Genomic DNA, 25,113 nt, shown 5'->3' with positions numbered 1-25,113 from the left:
AGGAGAGAAGAAAAAAGATTGGGTGCATTGGTGGAATAGAGGACTGTGTACTGCTAAATGGGAACAGGAAAGGGGATAGATGGGTAAGGACAATGGCTAACGAAAGGTTGACACCAGGAGGGTTATGGGAATGTAGGATATTTTGCAGGGAGAGTTTCCACCTGCGCAATTCAGGAAAGCTATTGTTGGTGGGAAGGATCCAGATGGCACATGCTCTGAAGCAGTCATTGAAATGAAGAATGTCGTGTTGGGCAGCTTGCTCAGCAACAGGGAGGTCAAGTTGTTTCTTGACCACAGTTTGTTAGTGGCCATTCATCCAGACAAAGAGCTAGTTCGTTGTCATGCCCACCTAGAACACAGCACAGTCATTGCACATTAGCTTATAGATCACATGACTGGTTTCACAGGTAGCCCCGCCTTTAATGGGAGAGGTTCTGTCTGTCACTGGACTGGAGTAGGTGGTAGTGGTGGGAGAATGTATGGGACAGACCTTGCACCTAGTTCTATTACAGTGATACGAGTCTTGAGGGAAAGGGTTGGGAGCACGTGTTGTGTAGGGGTGGACGACAATATTGTGTAGGTTCAGTGGGTGACAGAATACCACTGTGGGAGGGGTGGGAATGATAGTGGGTTGGACACTTCTCATTTCATGGCACAATGAGAGATAGTCTGCACCCTGGCAGAGAGTGTAATTCAGTTTCTCAAGTCCTGGGTGGTACCGAGTCAGAGGCAGAATGCTCATCTGTGGGACTGGGAGGGTGAGGGGTGACTGGAAAAATAATACATGGGCGATCTGTTTTTGTACAAGTTTGGGAGGGTAATTACGGTCTGTAAATGCCTCATTGAGACCCTTGGTATATTTCGAGATGGACTGCTCATCACTGTAGATGCAACGGCCAGGGGTGGCTGTATGGAAGGGACTTCTTGGTATAGAATGGATGGCAGCTATTGAAGTGCAGGTATTGCTGCTGGTTGGTAGGTCTGATATGGACACAGGTACTGTTGTAGCCATCTTTGAGGTGGAGGTCAACATTGAGGAAGGTGGCTTGTTTGACTGAGTAGAACCAGGTGAAGTGAATGGGGGAGAAGGTGTTTAGGTTTTTCAGAAATGTACATAGGGTGTCCTCACCCTCGATCCAGATCGCGACGATGTCATTAATGAAACTGAACCAGGTGAGCGGTTTGGAATTCTGGGTGTTTAGGAAGGATTCCTCTAGGTGGCCCGTGAATAGGTTGGCATACGTTGGTGCACTTAGTTGTACCCTGGATTTGTCTGTAGGTAATGCCTTCAAAGGAGAAGTAACTGCAGGTGACGGTATAGTTTGTTATGGCGACTAGGCAGGAGGATGTTAGCTTAGAATGGCTGTTGGGAAAGGTAGTGTTCAATAGCATTAAGGCCATGGGTATTAGGGATGTCAGTGTACAGGCTGGTGACATCAATAGTGAGGAACAGTGCACCATGTGGCGAAGTGACAGGAACTGTGGGGAGTCAGTGGAGGAAATGGTTGATATCTTTTATGTAGGAGAGTAGGTTGCAGGTAATAGGCTGAAGGTGTTGGTCTATGATGGCAGAGATTCTCTCAGTGATGGCGCAGTAACCGGCCAAAACGGTGTGTCCTGGGTGGTTGGGTCTATGGACTTTAGGAAGCATGTAGAAAGTAGGAGTGTGGGGAGTGTTAGTGGTAAGGAGAGAGATGGACTCCAGGGAGAGGTTCTGAAATTGGCCTAAGGATTTGAGGAGAGACTGGAGATTTTGCTGGATTTCTGGAACAGGGTCACAGTGGTGGGGCTTTTAGGTGGGTGAATCTGACAGCTGGTGGAGTCCTCCTGTAAGGTAATCCTTGTGGTTCAAAACAACAGTGGTGGAGCCTTTGTCAGCAGGTAGAATTATAAGATGAGGATCAGTTTTTAGGTGGTGGATTGTGGTTCTTTTTGTGGATGTAAGGTTAGTTTGCATGTTGAGGAATTTGGGGAATGATGGTGAGGTTCAGAAATTCTGGAAAGTTAACAGGGAGTGATTTGGTGGCAGTGATGGTGGATCGTGGTTGGATGGAGGAGTGAACTGAGTCAGGCAAGGTTCAGCATCGGTCTTTGGTTGTGTCTGATTGGTAGGGATGGTGGCGAAAAAGTTTTTCCACTGTAGGGATCGGGATAAGGAGAGAAGGTCTTTAACAAGTCCTGCATTATTGAATTTGGGAGTGGAGCAAAAGGTGAGGCATTAGGAAAGGACTGATATTTCTGCAGGTCTAAGGCTTTTGGAGGAATTGTTCATGACTGTGTTTTGGGTATGTCTGGTTCTGGATTCTGTGTGGTGGTGGGATGTAGTTTTGGAGGGTGGGGTATATGTTGCAGGTCTGAGAGACAGTGAGAAGTGAGCAGGGTGGAGATTTTTTTGAGGTGACATTGTGCATGTTGCTCTAGTTCCTGAAGGGCAAGAGTTTCAATGTGTGTTACGGGATCCAAGAATTTGGGATTGCATAGCAGGAGTCCAACACGCCGATCTTCATTTCAATGAATGCTTCACAGCTGGTGCCATCTGGTTCCTTGCTGCCAACGCTGCCTTTTACCCATCTAGCCCCTTCACTGTTCCCATTCCAGCACTATACATTCCTCTATTCCACCAATGCACCCAGCCTTTTTTCTTCTCTCCTGTTCCACGACCCCCTCCCCTTCTCTCCCCTGCCCTCGGCTAACCTCCTGACTGCACCTAGTTGTCCTACCCTCTCTCCACCTTGCCTCTGTGCGTTCCCACTAACAGCACTTTGCCATCCCCCACCCCTTCCCAGCTGCCCCCCCCCCCTTCCACAATAATCATTTTGCCAGGTTAGTATCTGTCCTTGTGTATTATAAATAAATAAAATAAAGAAATAAGACCAGATGAGAGGATGCATTTGTTCAGATTTATTGCAGTTTTTGGATTATGTATCTTTGGATGTTGAAGGTCAACCAATAAAATTTACCAGAAATGTCCAAACAAAGAATAATACAACAAGAACAGAATGTAAGTTGATCATTCCTCTTTTTCACACTCTTAATTAATATTTTTTTGTATGAAACTTCATCCAAAAATACAATATTCAAAAATATACAATGGAAACACAACAGTGAATCCTCTTGTTCACAGTTCTTTGCTTTATGCCTTCAGACATGGTATTCAATATTGTTGTAAAACTTGTTAACAAATTACCAATGACATATATATGTTATACATTACAAAGACTTTTCCGAGCATTAGAAGCAATATATATTTTTTAATATGCTAGATCTTCACTGTGATAATAGTCAGACTCAAAAATATCTCACACTGATAATGCAATACAAAGCACTAGTCTATGTTTCTAGTTAATAAAAAGTGACAACTGTAAATTGCTATTTGCACTGTGTCCTAAGGCACAAAAGTAGTGTGAATAACAAAAAAAACACAGATAATACAGATTACACATTTTTACTGGTATCTGGTGTTAGGGGTGTGTTTATAAAACATGCTAAATTTTACATATTTATTGAAGGTCCACTTACACCTTTAACTCCGAAACCGATACCTATTTACAAAACCATAATAATTGAAGAGCACCACAAAATGCTTAAGAATGCATAGAAAAGTACAGTAAGGTTAGCTTATTTCATCAGAATATCAGATGGAAGAGCTTTTGCGAGTTTGGAAAACTTTTGCAGCTCTGAAAACATAGACATCTGAGCACCACAAACACAGGGTTAGAAAAGTTAAACACAAGAAATTACACTATAGCATCTTACTCATGTTGAACTACTACAGAAGGAGGAGGATTTGTTACATATATTAAGGTAGAACACAAAGTTAAAAACATTGGATAAGCTGATTTGGCAGCAACAGTACATAGAAATGTGTGCTACCTGTGAATTAATAGTGAAAAATTGTGTAAGATCCCCACTGGGGAATTTTGAACTCTTTATAAGAGAGAAAGAAAGATTTCTTGCTATGCTATTTGTCAGACAGAAGCAAGCACTTCATAGTCTGTGGTGATTTCAGTGTGACTTTTCTAAAGGATTCTTATATGAAAAATGATCTGAAAACCTTATTTGGATCTCGCAACTTGATCCCAGTAAATAACATTCCAAGATGGGTGCATAAAGACAGTATGATCCAATTTGACAATGTTTCATTTAATAAAGCTCAAACGAAAAAAATAACTGTATACACAGTAACAAATGCTGTCTCTGACCATAATGCACTGATAGATAATGCCTTATGGTATAGATACTTCTGAGAGAAAATCAAGTTAGAAAACTAATTCAAGAAGTTCGAGCAAATTCAGAGGCTTACTGACAATCATTCTTCACTTGGACAATTCGTGAATGGAAGTGGGAAGGGGGACCAGTTAGTGGTACGAGAAGTACCCTCCAAAGTACTAGTGTGGATTAATGAACACAGAACAAATGTTTTAAACAATTGTTTAAAGAGATGACACGGGATGAAATTCATAATGAACCAAATGCTAACAAAAAATTTAATGTACGCACGATAAATTCATATTATTATTTGAAAATAGCTTCTCACATATGCTAATCAGAAAGGATGCCGTGTACAGAACCACAGATCATTAGGAGAGTTAAAGCATCTTGTGAAAGAAATAGTGGTCCAACATTTGCTTTTCTGTTTTTCATTCACTTCTCATGATAACAGTTACCATCATCATTCTCCAGAGAGTAAGAGAAAAAATCTATACAGTCACACAAACCGAGTCCTACGTACTCCAATAACAGACTAATGCATTTTAAAGCCTCTGTGTGCACGATTACAAGTTCGTTGATCATTTAGTCTTTGCTCTCTTCCTCTACCAAGCATTCTGTTTAAGCCATCCATGTCACTTAGCTGCCCAAATACCAAACCTCAGGCATCACTATTTAATTATTCACAGATATTATCACCACATCTTCACACCCAAAGGTTTGTATTGTACTTTAAATGAAAACATTCAGTCTAATTATAACAGAAAACTTCATATTTTGATTTTTTTTTTTTTTTTAATTGTGAACTGTGCCCGGATAACTAAAAAACTGGATAACCCACACCCGAATAATTGGAAGCTTGCTGTGTTTATGTATATGGAACGCATGCATTCTAAAATCTAATTATTTTTATATTAGGCAGCCTCAAAAGAATATTCTCTTTTTTGTGTGAACATATCAGTCCAATTGCTACGTGTTAAGTTTCCAGTAGTCTCTGATATGCAGTATCAACTAAAAGCAGTAGTACTTCAAATTTAACATTTATCTCAATTTTCAGGATGAGCCACTACCCAAGAATTTTATAACATTTGAGCATACTTCAAAGCAGATTAGTATTTTGCAGTATACAATAGCTTTTCTTGCTGAAGATTGTAGAGAAAAATGGACTATACCCCAAATCATCATTTCAACTTTTTGCAACTCACTACATCTAGTTCTCTGAGGCTCTAAAATCTTTTCCATCCCCCTGCTACCATGTGATGAACTTCTATCTTAGTTATAAAGCTATCACTCTTAAACCACGAGTAACAAAGAGGGTATAAAATAACTTAAGCACTCAGACTATAATATCTGTTGTATTTTTAAATTGAGAAGAATTTCGGCGCAAATACAAATTTCACAGACTACCACTAAATGGTTCCAACGATACATTAAACACATATAATCATTAAATGTTGAGCAAGTAATTGAAAAAACAAGAAACAAAGCTCAACAAAACCATCACATGGCTACTGACCAGAATGCTTGAAAGAGTTCATAAATCATATTAAATATTTCTTTTTGCAACTAAAAATCAGATAACTTATGAAGGCAACAAACTATGTAATTATCAATATGATATAATAAATTTATTCACATTTCTGAAATATCAGACAAATATGATGGCTCACAACTTCCACCATTCCAAGAAATGATGAAATGTTTCTTTGTAGAAACTGAAATTATAGTCTTTTTGACAGCAGTCATACCATTCTTTCAACTGACAGATTTGGCATCTGTAACTCAAGCTCATTCAGTGCTTCAATATCAACTTCCTCACAATATTTGAGATCAAGTTTTCGTAAAAATGGTAAATGTGTAGGAAAAGACCTGAATGGTAAACCTTTTACAGTGCATCCTGAAAGAATCAGTGATCTCAACTGATGAAGTGTCACCAACATTTGCATGCTGTATTCTGTAAGTTGTACACATCCAGCTATATTAAGATCTCTCAATGTCTGGCACTCTACAACGAATATAATGCCATCATCTGTAATACCTGAGCACCAATATAAGTCTAAAAATACAAGCTTTTTCAAGCTGCTTATAAATTTTAAGCCTTCGCCTGTTAGGAGACAGGAACAATGGAACGATAGCTGTTGTAATAAAGGGCATTTTATGCAAATAGTTTGTGCCAACCTGTCATCCAGTGACTCATAGTAACTCAGATCCAACATCACCAGATTGGAAAGACTGCCACCCTCGAACACTGGCATCAATTTCTGTACACTCAGGTTTTCTAGACCGTACATCCACAGCTTCTTCAAATGTACAAGAGAGACTAATGTATCAAGAGATTCTTGAACCATTACTTCCCTGTAGTCACAAATTTTAAGCGCCTCAATCTTTTCACAGCATACTTTTAGAACTGGTATTGTGCTCTTTCCTTCCTCAACACTCCATGGCAACACCACTGACACAATTGTATCACGTTTCTTGCGTAACACATACTCCAAATCTTCGTTCCTGTAATAGCCAGAATAGAGGCCAATATGCTTTAACGATGGGCACCCATCGCCGATTGGTCGAAGGGATAAGGGCTTCTTTGCTGCACCAACAATTTCAAGCTCTGTTAGCTTTTTCCATCTCGCTATCACATTTGAGAATTCGTCAAAAGTAACAAGAGTATCTGGTATACTGAGCATTTCTATATTTGGACAATGCACTACTAATTTGTAAAGTGTGGAATAGTTAATGGTCGGATAGGAACTTATTTCTAAGCAGCTGATGTCCAATTCTACAAGATTCTTGCAGCACGACGATAAAGTCTCCAGGATAACGTCTGTTGGTCTTCTATGCAAATGAAAAGCTCGTAAACTTGGCATTTTCTGCAAACGCACCAAAATCTCTGGTTCGGATTCGTCAGTAGGATTATACAGCTTATCTTGCCATAGTGCGTCGTCACGAGACACTCTTAACCAACGCCGACACACATATTGGGCGGAAAAAACCAGATCCTTCATATTAAGATACGAAAATATATGAAGCAATATCTCGTCTGGTAAGCTGTCCATGACAAACTGAAAAAGAAAAACGTGAATGCTAAAGCAATGAATGAAACTGTACCTGATGTGAACGTAGTTTTAAACAACTAGATAAGCGAATTTGATATTATATACTTGGGTAATTTTAAATATAATGAATACAATATCGTCCCTTCCTCCGACCTTTTAAAGTATTAAGGAAAGAAGTCATGAAATTTAACGTTACAAACGTGTCACCTTTTAAATATACGTACTATACTTCAATGACATTCCACCAGGCTTCGTCGCATGTGCTGCTGAAATAAACTTTCGTTGATATTTCTCGGTTTAGACGACAAGATCCGTACAAAAAAAAAGAAAAAAACGCTTCTCCTGTACACAACACAATTCACAGCAGAACATAAACACCACTTCATGCCCTCAACCAAAGACATTCAGCTTCGATGCAGTTTTACCCATCTGTATGTTTTTGCCTCAAGGAGATACTCTACCATCTTTGCTATCAACTCAGTCGCATATCGACAGACTGGAACGGGAACTATTGAACGGTGAAGCGTAGCCGATTTAATACTTAATAGTAACTTGAGTCATGTGAGGTGGTATCGCCGTCAGCGTGGCCCTTTTTTTTCTCTTTCTTTTTCTTTATTGAGTTTCGATTCCCGCCGAAGGGGACTTTGGAAAGACGAACAACATTGAACATTCACTTGAACAATGCACAAAAAAGTTGGCAAATATGACATACCACAGCCGAGGGCTGGTGGGGGGGAACATGGACGTATGACGGGAAAATAAAAAGGGGGAAGGAGCCGATGGAGGATGAGGACCCATAAGAGGGGGGGGGGGGGGGGGGTGCTGGGCAGACGCTACAGATAGTGGGGATAGGCAGAGGAGGGGAATATAAAAGGACTCGGGGGGGGGGGGGGGGAGGAGTGTGGCCTATTACCAATGCAGCCGTGAGGTGCATGGCAGAGGTTACGTCCCAGTGTACCAGTTAATAGGGTTTCTTCCTATTCCATTCACGTATGGAGCGTGGGAAGTGATATTGTTTGAATGCCTCTGCGCAGGCAGTAAATATCCTAATCTGATCCTCATGATTCCCCTGTGAGCGATACGTAGGGGGTTGTAGTATATCCCTAGTGTAATGGCTCAAAGCCAGTTCTTGAAACTTTGTTAATAGACTTTCTCGGAATAGTTTAAGCCTGCCCTCCAGAGACTGCCATTTCAGATTCTTCAGTATTTCTGTTACAGTCTCCCATGGATTAAACAAACCTGTGACAATTTGTGCTGTCCTTTGCTGTATACATGCAATATCCTCTGTTAGTCGTGTCTGGTACGGGCCTCACACACTTGAGCAATATTCTAATATGGGTCGCACGAGTGATTTGTAAGCAATCTCTTTTGTAGACTGACAGCAATTCCCCAGTATTCTACCAATAAACTGAAGTCAACCTTCTGCTTTACCCACGACTGAATGTACGTGATTATTGCGTTTCATATTCCTACAACGTGTTACATCCAGGTATTTGTAAGAGCTGGCTGATTCCTACAGAGACTCATTAATATTGTAGTCATAGAACACTAAATTTTTTCGTTTTGTGAAGTGCAAAATTTTACATTTCTGAACATTTAGAGCAAGTTACCAATCTCTGCACCATGTTGAAATCTTATCAAGATCTGACGGAATATTTATGCATCTTCTCTGAGATAGTGCTTCATTATAGGTAACTGAATCATCTGCAAGAAGCCTTATTTTACTATTAATATTGTCTGCAGAGCCATTAATATACAACATGAACAGCAAGAGTCCCACACACTTCCCTGTGGCACACCTGAAGTCACTTCTACATCTGACAATGACTCTCCAGCCAAGATAATGTACTGGCTCCTCCCTATCAAAAAGTTCCTCAATCTATTATCAATTTTACTTGATACCCCATATGATCGTGCTTTTGACAAGAGGTGCAGGTGTGGAAATCAAGGAATTTTAGGAAATCAAGGAAACTGTATATACCTGGTTGCCTTGATCTGAAGCTTTCAGTATGTCACATTAGAAAAGTGTGAGTTGCATTTCACATGATCGATATTTTAGAGAACCATGCTGGTTGGCATTAAAGAGATTTTGCTTTGCTACCCTCATTTCAGTTCCTGTTTCATTCGCTAGAGACTGGAGACTAACTTTGATGCCAGTAACAACTTTTACATATGACCAGAAAGTCTAATGATTTTGTGAAATGTCATTTGACGGTATTGTGTTATGGTAGTCATTGAAGCATCACGCATTGCTCTCATGTTGCATTCAGGATCTCTCTATCTATAGCCCTAGTTTACTTCAGTGAAACTAAACTTCTAATTGTTGTTGTTTATAGGTCCCCTAACTCTTGAATTCAGAGCATTTCTGCCTAAGCTAGAGAGAGTTCTTGATTCACTTTGTAGGAAGTACCAGTAATTAGTTAATGCGGTGACTTCAATATAAATTTTACATATGATGGTGCAAGAAAAGGGATTTTGGTAGATCTAAATTCATATGATCTGATGCAGACTGTTTTTCCCAACTAGGGTACAGGGGAACAGTAGCACAGCCATAAACAATATTTTTATTCATTCTTCATGACTAGATGGGCATTCTGTTAGTAAAAGGCCTTTCAGACCATGACATACAAATTTTAACACTAAAAGACTTTTGTACTCAAACAAATGTCTCATATAATTACAAACTATGTAGGAAAGTTAATCCAACAGCAATAAAGTTTTTTAAACCTTGTCAAGGAACAAAGGTGGCAGGATGTTTATAGTGCCGATAACACAGATGATAAATATAATGCTTTCCTTAACACATTTCTCATGTTCTTTGACAGTTGCTTTCCATTAGAACATTCTAAATGGGGTACTAGCAGTAATAGGCAGCCTGGGTGGCTGACTAGAGGGATAAGGCTATCATGTAGAACAAAGCGGGAATTATATCAAAATAGAAGTAGTCACAATCAAGCTACAGTAGCCCATTACAAACAGTACTGTAAGGTCCTTAAAAATGTTATTAGGAAGGAAACAAGTATGCAAATAGAATAGCTAAGTCACAGGATAAAAATAAAACCATATGGTCAGTTGTAAAGGAAGTGTCTGATTAGCAGCACAAGGCCGATGTTATAAAGCCAGTTTGTAGTAAAAATATTGCTGTTACTGATAAATCAGATATATGTACAGTATTTAACAATCATTTTCTGAGCATTGCTAGTGAATTAAATAAAAATTTAGTTTATATAGGGAATCGTATAACTTTCTTGGCAAATGCCTTTCTAGGATTGATGTCTGAAATTCTCCTCTGTGGTACAGGCAAGGGGGAGACTGAGTAAATAATTAAATCACTTAAGACTAAGGACTCTCATGGATATGATGGAGTGCCTAGCAGAATATTAAAGTACTGTGCTGCACATGTTAGCCCTGTATTTAGTCATATTTGTAATTTTTCCTTTAGGAGTGGTCAGTTTCCTAAACGATTAAAGTACTCAGTAGTAAAGCTGCTTTATAAAAAGGAAGAAAAGGATAATGTAGACAATTTTAGACCTATTTCTATGCCATCAATGTTTGCTAAAGTTACTGAAAAGGACATTATTCACGATGTTGAGAATGGCTGTGATGTGGGGTCTGAGTGCGGTACAGTCAAGTGGCGGGTGCCCAAGGGATCAGTGCTGGGGCCACTCCTGTTCCTTACTTATACAGGGTGTTACAAAAAGGTACAGTCAAACTTTCAGGAAACATTCCTCACACACAAATAAAGAAAAGATGTTATGTGGACATGTGTCCGGAAATGCTTAATTTCCATGTTAGAGCTCATTTTAGTTTCATCAGTATGTACTGTACTTCCTCGATTCACCGCCAGTTGGCCCAATTGAAGGAAGGTAATGTTGACTTCGGTGCTTGTGTTGACATGTGACTCATTGCTCTACAGTACTAGCATCAAGCGCATCAGTACGTGGCATCAACAGGTTAGTGTTCATTACGAACGTGGTTTTGCAGTCAGTGCAATGTTTACAAATGCGGAGTTGGCAGATGCCCATTTGATGTATGGATTAGCACGGGGCAATAGCTGTGGCGCGGTACATTTGTATCGAGACAGATTTCCAGAACGAAGGTGTCCCGACAGGAAGACGTTCGAAGCAATTGATCGGCGTCTTAGGGAGCACGGAACATTCCAGCCTATGACTCGTGACTTGGGAAGACCTAGTACGATGAGGACACCTGCAATGGACGAGGCAATTCTTCATGCAGTTGACGATAACCCTAATATCAGCGTCAGAGAAGTTGTACAAGGTAACATTGACCACGTCACTGTATGGAGAGTGCTACGGGAGAACCAGTTGTTTCTGTACCATGTACAGCGTGTGCAGGCACTATCAGCAGTTGATTGGCCTCCACGGGTACACTTCTGCGAATGGTTCATCCAACAATGTGTCAACCCTCATTTCAGTGCAAATGTTCTCTTTACGGATGAGGCTTCATTCCAACGTGATCAAATTGTAAATTTTCACAATCAACATGTGTGGGCTGACGAGAATCCGCATGCAATTTTGCAATCACGTCATCAACACAGATTTTCTGTGAACGCTTGGGCAGGCATTGTTGGTGATGTCTTGATTGGGCCCCATGTTCTTCCACTTACACTCAATGGAGCACGTTATCATGATTTCATACAGGATACTCTACCTGTGCTGCTAGAACATGTGCCTTTACAAGTACGACACAACATGTGGTTCAAACACGATGGAGCTCCTGCACATTTCAGTCGAAGTGTTCGTACGCTTCTCAGCAACAGATTCGGTGACCGATGGATTGGTAGAGGCGGGCCAATTCCATGGCCTCCACGCTCTCCTGACCTCAACCCTCTTGACTTTCATTTATGAGGGCATTTGAAAGCTCTTGTCTACGCAACCCCGGTACCAAATGTAGAGACTCTTCGTGCTCATATTGTGGACGGCTGTGATACAATACGCCATTCTCCAGGGCTGCATCAGCACATCAGGGATTCCATACCATGGAGGGGGGATGCATGTATCCTCGCTAATGGAGGACAGTTTTGAACATTTCCTGTAACAAAGTGATTGAAGTCACACTGGTACGTTCTGTTGCTGTGAGTTTCCATTCCATAATTAATGTGATTTGAAGAGAAGTAATAAAATGAGCTCTAACATGGAAAGTAAGTGTTTCTGGATGCATGTCCACATAACATATTTTCTTTCTTTGTGTGTGAGGAATGTTTCCTGAAAGTTTGGCCATACCTTTTTGTAACACCCTGCATAGGCCTAAATGATATGCCCTATAGTGTTATGGGTAAGTCTAAAATATTTCTGTTTGCTGATGACAGTAGATTGGTAGTAAAGGATATTGTGTGCAACATTGGCCTGGTTTAAAACAGTGCAGTTCATGACCTAAGTTCATTGCTTGTAGAAAATAAACTAATGCTAGATCACAGTAAGAATCAGTTTTTGCAGTTTTTTAACACACAATTCAACAAAACCTGATGTTTTAATTTCACAAAATGGGCATATGATTAGTGATACTGAACAGTTCAAATTTCTAGGTGTTCAGATAGATAGTAAATTGTCGTGGAAAGCCAATGTTCAGGATATTGTTCAAAGACTTAATGCTGCCATTTTTACTATTCAAATGGTATCTGAAGTGAGTGATTGTTCAACATGAAAATTAGTGTACTTTGCTTATTTTCATTCGCTTATGGTATTATATTTTGGAGTAACTCTTCACATTCTAAAAGGATATTTTTGGCTCAGAAACGGGTGGTTCGGGCAATAAGTGGTGTAAGTTCACGAACCTCCTGTCGACCCCTGTTCACGAGTCTGGGTATTGTAGTTTGTTGTGGAGTTCCTTGAAAAATTAAGCTGATTCTTGTAGTATTGTTGATTGTGTTTACTAAACTTATGGATTGACGTTTTTGGGTTCATAAACATTTTATTTTTTATCTGTTATTACTTTTATGTTTTAATTTCACGTACTGACATGTCCCATGACTTTGGAGATTTGCTCCTCAATTTGGTCCTATGGAACTTGATGTGTAAATAAATAAATAAAAATATGCTTTGTTTTACACCTATTATGCAGTAATCTCTTGTTTCTTTAGAAGTTTCTTTACAGTGGTTGTTTACTTTGGAGGTTGCCTTACATTATGAACTGTTCTACTGGATACATATCTGTCCAGTGCATGGTCAACTAGTCTTTTAGACCTGAGCCAGAGTTCCCCTACATGCTCCTGATGTGTGCTGAAAGTTTGAAGTTCCTCATTACTGATTACTGATTTTTTATCTAGTTATTGAACTCATATATATTCTTGTTTTGGTTGCCCTTTGTACTTTGATAATCAATGTTGCCACAGCCGCATCACGGTAACCGATACCAGTTTCAATGTGGATACCCTCAAAGAGGTAAGGTCTACTTGTTGCCATTAGATCCAATATATTTCCATCATGAGTAGGGTTCCTAACTGTCTGTCCTAGGCAGTTTTCAGAAAAGGCATTTAGTAAAGTTTCACAGGATGTCTTACCACGCCCACAACTAACAAAATTGTAATTTTTCCTATTAATTGTTGGGTGATGATTTAAGTCTTCACTGATGATTGGGGAACTTATGTACAAGTGAACTGAGATTTTCTCTGAAGTTTTCGGTTACATCACGAGATGAGTCTGGTGAGTGATAGAAGGATCCAATTATCGTTTTATGCCAAATTTATCATTTTATGCCCAGTCCTGATACTGAGTCTTGCCCAAACAATCTCAAATGCTGCTTCAATTTCTGTCTTGGTTGCGAATGCTTCAGCAGTTGTTATTAGGATTTTAATACTCTTACCTGTGGGAGGCATTTCTTTCAATCTCACACTGATGCTTGTGGTTTTCCTACAGCTATTGTCATCTGGATTGGATGGAGACTCGTCTAATCTAAAAAACCCACATGCAGCTAACTAGCTGAGTAACTGTTCAAGACGGTGCAAACTGAGAATGTTTTGACTTCGGTTGTTGTGGGTATACAACGTCTTGGACACTATTTTTTTAGACATCTAAAGACCACTGATCTGTCTATAAGGACCATTCGTTTACTGATTTGTTGTTACAGAGGTGTTAAATTATAAATGTAATGATTGTCAAGCGACATAATAAATTCCGTAGGTGTAACATGTTAGTAAGCAAAATTGTGCATTGTCTATAGTAATGTGTATTATTATTAACTGTGTTGTTGTAGCAACACACCAAAGTACTCTGGTTCTTCAAAATATAAGACACATGCACAGAACAATTCCAAGGCAAGGCTGGATGCTTTTTGAGAGATTTTTGCCTGTTCAGAGAATTTGGAAGGGAACATAAATAAATTTGATGCTTTAGATTCTGAAGTGAATGAACAGAGGTAGTATCCATATGGTAGAACAAAATCATCTCCAGGAGCAGAAAATATGATTAAAACCTGTACAGATGAGTGAAAAAATTTAGGTAGGATTGTAGGAAGTGACAAAGTGTAATAAGTGATTCAGTATGTTTCTGCATGTTATGAATGGAAGGACTTCCTAAAAATTCAGACTAAAGATTGACAATTATAATATTATTGCCTCCTTCCACATTTCAACTGAAAATAAGTCAGACAAGCCTACATCCAAATAATCTCATACTTTGTTCTCATATATCAGGTTGATTTTACTCATTGGTTTTTCTGATTAAAAAGCTGTGGTGATAAAATGGGTTAAGGTGTGTACTAGTTTCAGACACCACCATGCAAAAAGCTGTAGGGAGTATCAAACTACAGGTCAGTAGTAATACAGAATACAGTATGCAGCGTAATGCTTTATTAACATGAACTACCTCTAACACAGCCATATAATAGCATCGTCTGCTGTGTACTGCCCCTTCACTGTTTGTCAAAGACCCTCCTGTCTGCCTTGTTAGAGAGGTGCCCATAGTGGTTGAGGTTGATATCTCGACAGAGCCCCTGCCTGGGAGTACTGTGGTGGACAATGACAGGGAGTGTCGATGATCAAAGGTGCTCATTGACTGGTCACGGTGGCTGGTGCAAATACATAGCATGACCAGACCATTTCTCAGTGAGATGCGGGTGATAGCAGTGAGTGTCGACTCGCGCAGGTGTGCTGTGCTGGCTGTGTTGTGCGTTGTTTGAATGCGAGCAGGGACCAGCCAATTACTCGGTGATATGTGGGTGATGACAGGGAGTGTCAATGTGTGGATGTGCACATGACCGGCCTTGTCAAGGTTGGTGCAAATGCGAGATGTGACTGGACAGTTTCTCCGTAAAGTGTAGGTGTCGCCTGAATGCTGTACATCTGGTACTAATCCAAGAGTGTAGGAGAATGAAGAAAGTAGTCATACCATGATTCTGAGGTCTCAGCAAGTCCATTGTTTGTGGAAGAAGTTGCTTCATCATTCAGAATATCATGCAATGAATCAACAGCAGAACAGCGTGCAGAGGTCTTGTGCCAGTCATCCTGGACCTTCAGCAAAGCCTGATTAGCTGCCTGGGATAGAGCACGGTCATAATGTAGTATTCATGCCAGTTTCAGGCAGGCGGTGGAAACAGTTGTCAGTGTACTGCATAGCAGGATATCAAAAGTTTGCAGCCCATGGGTGGCAACTCTGTGTGGGCCCAAATATGGAGACTGCGGGGCAGCCCGTATAGTCATCCTACCACATGACATAATGACATTGTGCCAGATCCTTGTGTTGAAAGATGTTTGGTGTCAAATTCGGTGTTGGTGGTAGGACGTGAATTGTGTGAATGTACTGGTGTACGTGGCAAACCAGTGATGGGAAGTCTGCTCTTATGGGATGTGTAGAGGGTTGTGCGAAGTCTGCTGGCTGGGCGACAGGATCACTATACGGTATCTCTGCCAGCAATACCTGCATGTTGTCCTTGTATGCTGTATATACGCCTAGTAGACCTTTGGACATCAGGACTGCCTTGATGGTCCTTTACCACCTATCCATGAACCCATTACTTTCTGAGTGATAGCGGTGGTGTGCTTGTAAGATATTCCAGAGGTGGCACAGGGCATTATAGAGACCAGACTCAAACTGACAGCCCTGATCAGTGGGAATGAACGCTAGAGTCCCAAACTGTGTGATCCACAGGTTGACAAATGCACAAGCAGTAGACTCACCCATAATGTCACACAGAGGTGCTGCTTCGACCCACCGTGTGGTTCTTTTGACTGCTGAAAGGAGGTGGTGGTAACCGCCTGATTCTGGCAGGGAGCCAATGGTGTCAAGATGAATGTGGTTAAAGTGTGCTTTCACGATCACAAAGCATCCAAGATGCAGGCCAGGTGGCTGGCTACGATGGGTTGCCAATTGTGTGGCGTCCTCTTCATGAGCAGTTGTGACAGTCCGGGTGGGCTCGGGTGTACCTTCTCACCAGCAGGCTCAGTATCTTATTACTTATTAATCCTGTGATAGTGGCATATCACCAAAGATATGCTATTTGGTAACTTACTGGTCAAATGACCCACAGTGTGATGTCTGACATGAGAAACACAAGAGCTGCCCAGAGTTAGTGCCAGAGTTGTTGCTCGTACATGGCTTCCTGAAATTGCTGTTCTGTAGTACATGAAAGGTTCTGTAAGAGGGTGGCTTTCACTGCACCATACTTGTTCATATGTGGTGGGCTCAGGATAATGTCACTAATGAGTTCGGCCTGTGCTACTAGGTGGCAGAATAGTTACACATGTTTGGTGGCATTGTCAGAAATTCTGAGTCTCAAAAATACATTCTGTGGTCGCAAACCGTGAAACTGGCCGATTGGCATAGAATGGCTGTAGTTTTAAACGTGTGCCTGATCATTGCTATGAGAAAGGCAATTGAGCAGTCACATTGGTTGATGCATTATCCAACACAGCCGCCAGATCTGTGTAGCACACAACTGGTTGTGGCGAAACAGGTAGCAGTTACTCGAATCCGATGTACGACACGGAGAATGCTAAAGGCACGAATATGGAATAATGTATAGTTGTTGCCATTGCTGAACAAAGTCAGAGGTGGACATGGTATTGGCTTCAAAGTCTAATAAACGGTTCAGAGCAGTTGGCCATTGTTAAGGCATGACAAGGCTAGTATTAGCAACAGAAACGGTGCACTGTTGAATGTTGCACTCAGTTTTAATCAATTAGCATGCTGACAACATTGCACCTCCTGCACTGCAATCCTTGACCTCTCATCTGCAGGAATTGATGTGGTGGATGAAGTGATGTGGGACAGCCATATTGTTGCAACACAATAGTCCGGACCAGATTTTCGAGAATGCCGAATGGATGCACATTCCTCAGTTGACACAAGGTCACCGATGTAGGAAGTATCAAACTACAGGTCAGTAGGACACCACCAACACATATGGTATGCTATGTAGTATAACACAGACTATCATGTCCATACAATAATACTGTCTACGACACACTGTCCCTGCACTTTTTGTCAAAGACCTTCCTGTATGTCTCATCAGAGAAGTTCCCATAGTGGTTGAAGTTGATATCCTCACAAACTTATCCTGCAGGAAAATTTTTAAAACAGAATCTCCTGAGTCCACCTCTTTTCTCACCTCAACAACACCCCAAACATCCACCTTCTACATGCTCCCCAAAATCCAAAAAGCTAACAATCCTAGTCACCCCATTGTAGCTGGCTACAGCACTCCCACTGAAAGAATTACTGCTGTTGTTGATCAATACCTTCAACCAATTGCCTGACATCTAGCCTCCCACATCAAAGATACTAACAATTTCCTTCATCAACTCTCCTCCATACACACACCTTTACTTCCTGGACCCCTACTCATCACTGTTGATGCCTCCTCCCTGTACACTGACATCCCTCATCCCCCCCCTACCCCCCCCTACACCCCCCCCCCCCCCCCCCTCCACAGGCGGGCTCGCCACTCTTTGGCAGGTTCGTGCTTGGCTATCATGGGGCCACAGCCTTTGCAGCACTTTTTCCCTTCTGTGCTGTATGTCTATCCTCTTGCTATTCATTTCCCTTTCCCTTGGGGAACATATCTGGGGTATTATTGGGAAAGTTCTGCATTCTGTTGCTGACAACTGTCTCAACTTTCTTTTTGGCTCCCTTTTCCATTCTGTTTCCCTTCTCCTTTCATTCCTCTGCTTCGGCATTTGAGGATCCTCTTTTTTCTTCTTCCTCCCTGTGCGCTCCTGAATGCTGGCCCACGCATCTGATGCGTAAAAGGTGAATAGGTAATGCATAATTCCCAGCCCAGGGTCGACAGGTAGGGTTTGCATGTACCCCCAAGTACAGGCCAGGCCAAGGACTGAGCTGTAACCTTCCCAGATTGCGCATTGGTCCCTCTGTCAGGTGTTCAGGAGGTGTGACCTGAGGTGTGAACAATCACCCTTGTGTGGAGGGCCCCCAGTTGGAAGGAGCATGCCAAGAGAGACGCTGACAATCATGGGGGTCTCCTCATGATGAGCCAATCATCCTCTCCATCGACGTCGACGAAATGTAAACATAATGACGCTATTGATTCGAAGACCCCTCCCACTGCACTGCGGTTCCTTGTGGAATCACGTACTGAAGATGGTCAGTCCTTTGCCATGGTCAATCCGTTTATTATTCAGAAAGGTGTTGATGCCATTGCTGGCCCTGTGAAATCCTGCTCTCGTTTACAGAATGGCACTTTGCTTTTGAAAACGGCTTGTGATTCTCGAGCACAACTGCTACTTGCTGTCTCGCTTCTCCATGGCTACCGTGTTTGTGTTGAGGCACATAGAACTTTGAATTCTTCCCATGATGTAATTTACACCAGGCTGCTTGACAGCTTAACCGAGGCGGAAATACAATCTTACATCTCTGATCAGGTTGTCATTGCCGTCCATTGTGTAATGAAAAAGGTCGATTTCTCCTTGGTGCCCACATGCACTCTTTTCCTCACCTTTGATAGGGTGGTGCTGCCATCCAAGATTAAAGCAGGCTACGAAATCATCACAGTTCGGCCGTACATTCTGAATCCGGTGCACTGCTACCAGTGTCATTGGTTCAATCACACTAGAACATCTTGTTGACACCCATCCAAATGCGTAACCTGTGGCAGGGATGCACACGAGAGCGAATGTCTGCCTCCTTCTCCCGCTGTTACAACTGAAATGGCAGCCATGCTACCTCCTCCCAGGATTGTCCCATGTATCTAGATGAGCGGGCTGTTCAAGAGATTCGGGTAAAGGAAAAAGTGCCTTACCCAGTAGCTCGGAAGTTACTGGCTGGTCGCAAACCCTGTGTTTTCCCGTCTGGCACTTATAATTCAGTTCTTGGTATCCCTCGCTCCATGAAGAAGATGGCTACGCAGACATGCGACCTCAAATTTAGCTCTGAGGTTGTGAAGTCGCCTAGTGTCAAGGTAGCATCACCTTCCCCCCATTTGCTGTGCAACAAACTGTCAAACTCTCCCCTAAAGGGGCAAAGCTACCCACTACACAAATGGCAGGCAGGAAAGGACAGAAGGAGTACTCCCGAGAAGACTTCCTCCGTCCCTCCAACCAAACAACACCCAAGTCTTCCTCACACCAGAAGGGCTGAAGAAGTCCGCTAAAGACAAACGGTCTTTTCCTTCACCAACTCTAAGATCCTGCTCAACGGTATCACCATATGGTCACTTAGCCCGGCTGGCCTCTGTCTTGCCGGTGTGCACCACCAACCATTTTTGAATATTGGACTCCACAGACTGACTGCACAAGCTTCTGTGGACTCCGTGGAGCAGGATCCTCCTGCTTCTGTGCCCTGCAGTGGCGACTCTCCGCCAGCTGTCCCTCGGCGGCCACCGAGTTGACACCCCTACGTCTCTTCCTCCTCGTGACTGTCCTCCAATGGACTGTCCTGTGTTCGCTGCCTTTGGTCTCACAAAGAGGATTTGCGGCTGCTTCTAGTCCCCTTGTACTCTGCCTTCAGGAAACGAAATTGGCCCTCAAGAGCTTCCTCATTACTTACCGATTCATTTTCACGTTCCCCCTGAGGTCAGCATCCCATCTTGTGGGGGCCTCATGCTGCTTATATTGGATGACCTTCAGAGTCAGCCCATCTCCCTGACTACCCGTCTTCAAACTGTTGCCATTCACCTTTTCCTTCCCCACCTGACTTTCTCCCTCTGTACCATTTATGTACCTCCATCCTTCGATGTCACCAGAGCAGACTTCCTTAAGCATATTGGACAGCTGTCTCCACCATTTTTGCTACTCGATGACTTTAATGCGCATCATCCCCTTTGGGGTTCTCCCAGGACCTGCCAGAGAGGTGTTCTCTCGGCTGACATTCTTAACCAACTCATGCACCCACTTTCCTTTTTGACTCCTTGCACACCTATTACTATTTGGACCTATCCTTTTGCGCTGCCCAGCTTACCCATTGTCTTGAGTGGTCCATTCTTTCTGACGCCTACTCGAGCGACCATTTCCAATGTGCTCTTCGTCTGTTGACTCCTACCCCGTCCATATGCATGCCCAAATAGCAACTTACTAAGGCTAACTGGCAGCTTGTCTCCTTCCTGGCGACCTTCGCAGAACAAGATTTCCTCAGCTGTGATGACCAGGTGGACTATCTCACCAATGTTATCCTTACTGCTGGAGAACATTCCATTCCTTGCACTTCCTCTTTACTGCATCATGTCCCACCACCTACTTCTGGAGTACCATCCCCCCAACCATTGGGGACACTCATTCCCACTTATAAGCCGAAGAAGCATAAGTTTTCTTTGGCTTCTCTCGCTAGGAAGCAGTCCCTTGGGTCACTCCCTTCCCGGGTTTCTGCTAGTGGTTAAGATGACACCCACCAGTGGCTGAAGAGCTCAAAAGAAGCTGGTCATAGGGCTTCACGTTCATCCTCAGTCCCGGAGACTGAGCCAGTGAAGTCCTCCCAGCCAAGAAACCCGAGGAGCAGCGAGAGAAATCCAAAAAGAAAACCCCTAAGACCAAGGAAATTGCTGTGGCACCCACACCTCCGCTACCTACAAGCTCTGCAGCTGAGGATAGGGTAGAGATTTTGGCATCTTCTGAGGACCGAGATCTCGCCAGACACTCAGACACAATGGATATAGATTGCTCAGGCAATAAATCAGTGTCAGCAGGCGACTCTAAGCCTAAACTACCTCATTGAATGTTCCATGCTTCCCCAGTCTCACGATGTCATTCTCCAGTGGAATTGCGGCAGTTTTTTCCATCGTGTGGCTGAGCTACAGCAACTGTTAAGGTTTACTCCTGCTATCTGCATTGCCCTCCAGGAAACCTGGTTGCCGGCAATGCCGGCCCCTGTCCTCTGCGGCTATATGGGATATTACAGGAACCATAGCAACTACTCGGTATGTAGCGACAGTGTGCCTCTTCAAACCCCTCTTGAAGCAGTGGCTGTCAGAATAAGGATGACGCAGGAAATAACTGTCTGCAATGTATATCTTCCTCCAGATGGTGCAATACCCCTGAATGTATTAGCTGCACTGATTGATCAACTACCTAAACATTCCCTACTTTTCTGAGATTTTAATGCCAATAACCCCTTGTGGGATGGCATGCTTACTGGCCGAGGCAGAGGTGTCGAAACTTTACTGTCTCAGTTCGACCTCTGCCTCTTAAATATTGGGGCCACCACACATTACAGTGTGGCTTATGGTACTTACTCAGTCATTGATTTATCAATCTGCAGCCCAGGACTTCTCCCATCTATCCACTGGAGAGCACATGACGACCTGTGTGGTAGTGACCACTTCCCCATCTTCCTGTCGCTGCCCTGGCGTCAGGCCCATGGATGCCTTCCCAGATGGGCTTTAAACAAGGCAGACTGGGAAACTTTCACCTCTGTTATCACCGTTGAATCTCCCCCACTCGGTAATGTCGATGTCATTGTTGAGCAGGTGACTACAATAATTGTCTCTGCGGCAGAAAACGTGATCCCTCGCCACAAGTCGCTGAAGCAATTAAGAAGCGTCGGTGAGCCTACAGTGGCATAAGCAGCACCTTTCCCTAGAGCACCTCGTACCCTTTAAATGACTCCGTGTTTACATTCACAAACTTATCAAATGACGGAAGAAGGAGTGTTGGGAGAGACACATTCCCAAGTCTGGGAAAAGATCAAATGTCTTTTTGGGTACCAGATACCAACAGGTGTTCCCAGTGTTACCATAAATGGTGTGTTGTCTATTGATGCAAACAAGATTGCTAAGCACTTTGTGTTGTAACCTGTTGTGACCGCGGTCGGAATGGTCACGGGGTGGCCTAGAAAGCGTGGCGGGACCAAATGGAGAGTGGCCCACGAACAAACAAATGAACGGAAAGGATGGACACAGAACAATGACGGACGATGGAGGGAGAACTTACAACGACAACGTGCAAAGAACAACGGAGTGACAGAGACAACCAAACGAATCCAAGACGTCCACTAGTAATGAAAACAAAGAACGATAAACATGCTTTCTTTTGTCGAGGCGATGTGTGAGACTCAGACGATGATTAGACTCGCTGGCTGAGCGAGAGGCAGGCTCTTAAATACTCTATCGGGGGCGCCACTATTGGCCGCTGGAATCACGTGTTCCAATGTGCTGCCCTCACACTAAATGCGGGCCAGGACATGCACGCTGCCACAGCTTATGGCACGATGGTTCAGAGACCTCTAGGGGTCTTCGACATCCGTGACATCTTGCGGGTATTCAAATTCTGCAGTGCGCAGTCCTAAATCCCTCCCCCCTGAAACTTACGCGTAGGGGCAGAAATGCCCCGGACAGTGCCGAGGTGGGCGGCAGTGGGGAGAGGAGCAGGGCTCATGAACCACTATTGGCCGGGAGAAAGGGACACCCGAGGTATCCGTGACAGCTGATCCAGAGTTCAGGGCAGGGGAGGGAGCTGCCGATCCACCAGGAGGTGGAGATGGCCGGTGGCAGCCCCACGGGGAGACGGCAACCGTGGGCAGGGATGGTGACCCGAGGACCACGTCCACACCCGAAGGAGGTAGGGGAAGAGGTGGCGGCACGAGTCCCACGGGGCCACACGAGCAGAGCTGATTATGATGGCAGCGCTCCAACCCTTTCGAGGTCTGTGCCGCCCGTGGGCCGCAACGACCGTGGCGGGTATCCAACCCGCCTTGCGCCCTTACTCACGGGCCCACACGCCGTGCCAGGGGCATCCTGCTGCGAAGGCCGGGAGTGGGGGCAGGAGGGGGATGGTGTCAACAAATGGAGCAAGGTCCGCAGCTGTCACCCATGAAGGAGCTCTTCCGTACTGCATCCGTCAATTGGCGTAGTGCAATAGGTGCTCAAAAACAGGGTGTGGGCTGACACGGTTGGAGATGCGTTGACCGACTTTGTCAACTTCTGTTTAAAAGTGCAGCAAACCTCTCCGCTGCACCGTTGGAGGAAGGGTGGAAAGGGGGCCTACGGATATGTTTGATACTGTTGGCCTGACAGAAGTCGTGGAAGGAGGATGCCGTGAATTGGGGACCATTATCGGAGACCAACTTGTGTGGCAGGCCCTCAATGGCAAGAACCTGGGCCAGGGCCGTGAGTGTAGCCTCCGTGGTGGTGTATGCCGTGTGGACAACATATGGGTATTTGGAGTTGGCATCGACGATGAGTAACCACATGGACCCCAAAAACGGGCCCGAAAAATCAATACGGATGTGATCCCAGGGCCGGCGAGGCACAGGCCAGGGTGCAAACATCTGAGGGGGACTCGCCTGGTGATGCGCACGGACAGTGCACCCACGGACCAGGCACTCAATATCGCCATCGATGCCGGGCCAATACACATGCCGGCGAGCCAAAACTTTCATACGGGACATACCCCAGTACCTGCGGTGTAACAAACCGAGCACCCGAAGCCACAATTGCGGAGGGATAACCACTCGATGGGCATCCGACTCCGTGGCCAACAGGACATCGTCAACCACGGAGAGCCTGTGGGACAGGTGGCACCAGGGGCTGAAATCAGGCTGCATCTGACGAGTAACATAGGAGTACCACCCGTGGACCACGTAGTTGAGAACCTGCCACAAGACAGGGTCGTAACGGGTAGCTGCAGCAATGTGAGCAGCCATAAGAGGCAGACCGTCCAACACATCCTGTAGGCGGAATCAATGTGAAAGCAGAGGACCTCCTGTTGGTCAAAGGCAGGATTGGGGCCTGCTGGGAGATGTGACAAAGTGCCTGCATTAGCAAGGTTGGTGGTGGGCTTATACCGAATGGTGTAAGCCTGATTACGTAAAAACAATGCCCAGTGTTGGACGCATTGAGCTGTCCGCTCTATAAGGTGAGTGGGGTCCGGAAAGTGTAACCAAGGGTTTATGGTCCTTCAGGAGGGTGAACTTTGCCCCAATGAGATAGGTGTGAGATTTTTGGATGGCGAACACGATTGCCAGGGCCTCCTTTTCTGTCTGGGAGTAGTTCCGTTGTGCTGGGGTCAACGTCTTAAAGGCATAAGCAATGGGCTGTTCGGAGCCATCGGCATCCCGGTGCGCAAGGATGGCCCCAATGCCATATGCTGACACATCAGCCTCCACAACCGAGGGGCGGTCCAGAGAGAAGGGAGTAAGGCAAGGGGTGGACTTCAGCATCGCCTTTAAATAGAGAAACGCCTGGTCACAGGCAGGAGTCCAATCAAAACGTACCCCTTTGAGAGCAAGTGATTCAGGGGTTGAGCAAGGGAGGCGGGCTGGGGCAAGAACTTTAAGTAATAAGTAACCTAGCCCAAAAACACCTGGAGTTCAGGTAAGTCCTTGGGACGAGGAAGGGCCTCAATGGCCGCAACATTATGACCCGAAGGGTGAATGCCATCTTTGCTAAGCCAGTGGCCTAAGCATTCCACTTCCGGTTGAAAACAGCAATACCTGTCCAGCCGACAGCGTAA

At 43.9% G+C, this 25,113-nt stretch overlaps 1 protein-coding gene across 2 annotated transcripts; it reads right to left on the bottom strand.

The window, feature by feature from the left end:
* Nucleotides 1-2,878: 2,878 nt before the first annotated feature.
* LOC126187912 (F-box/LRR-repeat protein fbxl-1-like) lies at nt 2,879-7,682 on the bottom strand. 2 transcript variants are annotated; one of them, XM_049929269.1, is made up of 2 exons: nt 7,470-7,682; nt 2,879-7,268 (listed from the first exon to the last, which is right to left on the bottom strand). In XM_049929269.1, the coding sequence occupies exon 2, from the start codon at nt 7,260-7,262 to the stop codon at nt 5,952-5,954; it is 1,311 nt and encodes a 436-aa protein (XP_049785226.1). In that variant the 5' UTR covers nt 7,263-7,268; nt 7,470-7,682; the 3' UTR covers nt 2,879-5,951. The 2 variants fall into 2 exon arrangements, with proteins under 2 accessions (XP_049785226.1, XP_049785225.1); XM_049929268.1 differs by having other exon boundaries at nt 7,487-7,682.
* Nucleotides 7,683-25,113: the final 17,431 nt, after the last annotated feature.

The sequence above is a fragment of the Schistocerca cancellata genome, chromosome 5 (assembly GCF_023864275.1).
Source record: "Schistocerca cancellata isolate TAMUIC-IGC-003103 chromosome 5, iqSchCanc2.1, whole genome shotgun sequence".
Taxonomy (NCBI): domain Eukaryota; kingdom Metazoa; phylum Arthropoda; class Insecta; order Orthoptera; family Acrididae; genus Schistocerca; species Schistocerca cancellata.
Note: the sequence above shows the minus strand (reverse complement) of the source record. Positions and strands in the feature narration are given on the sequence as shown.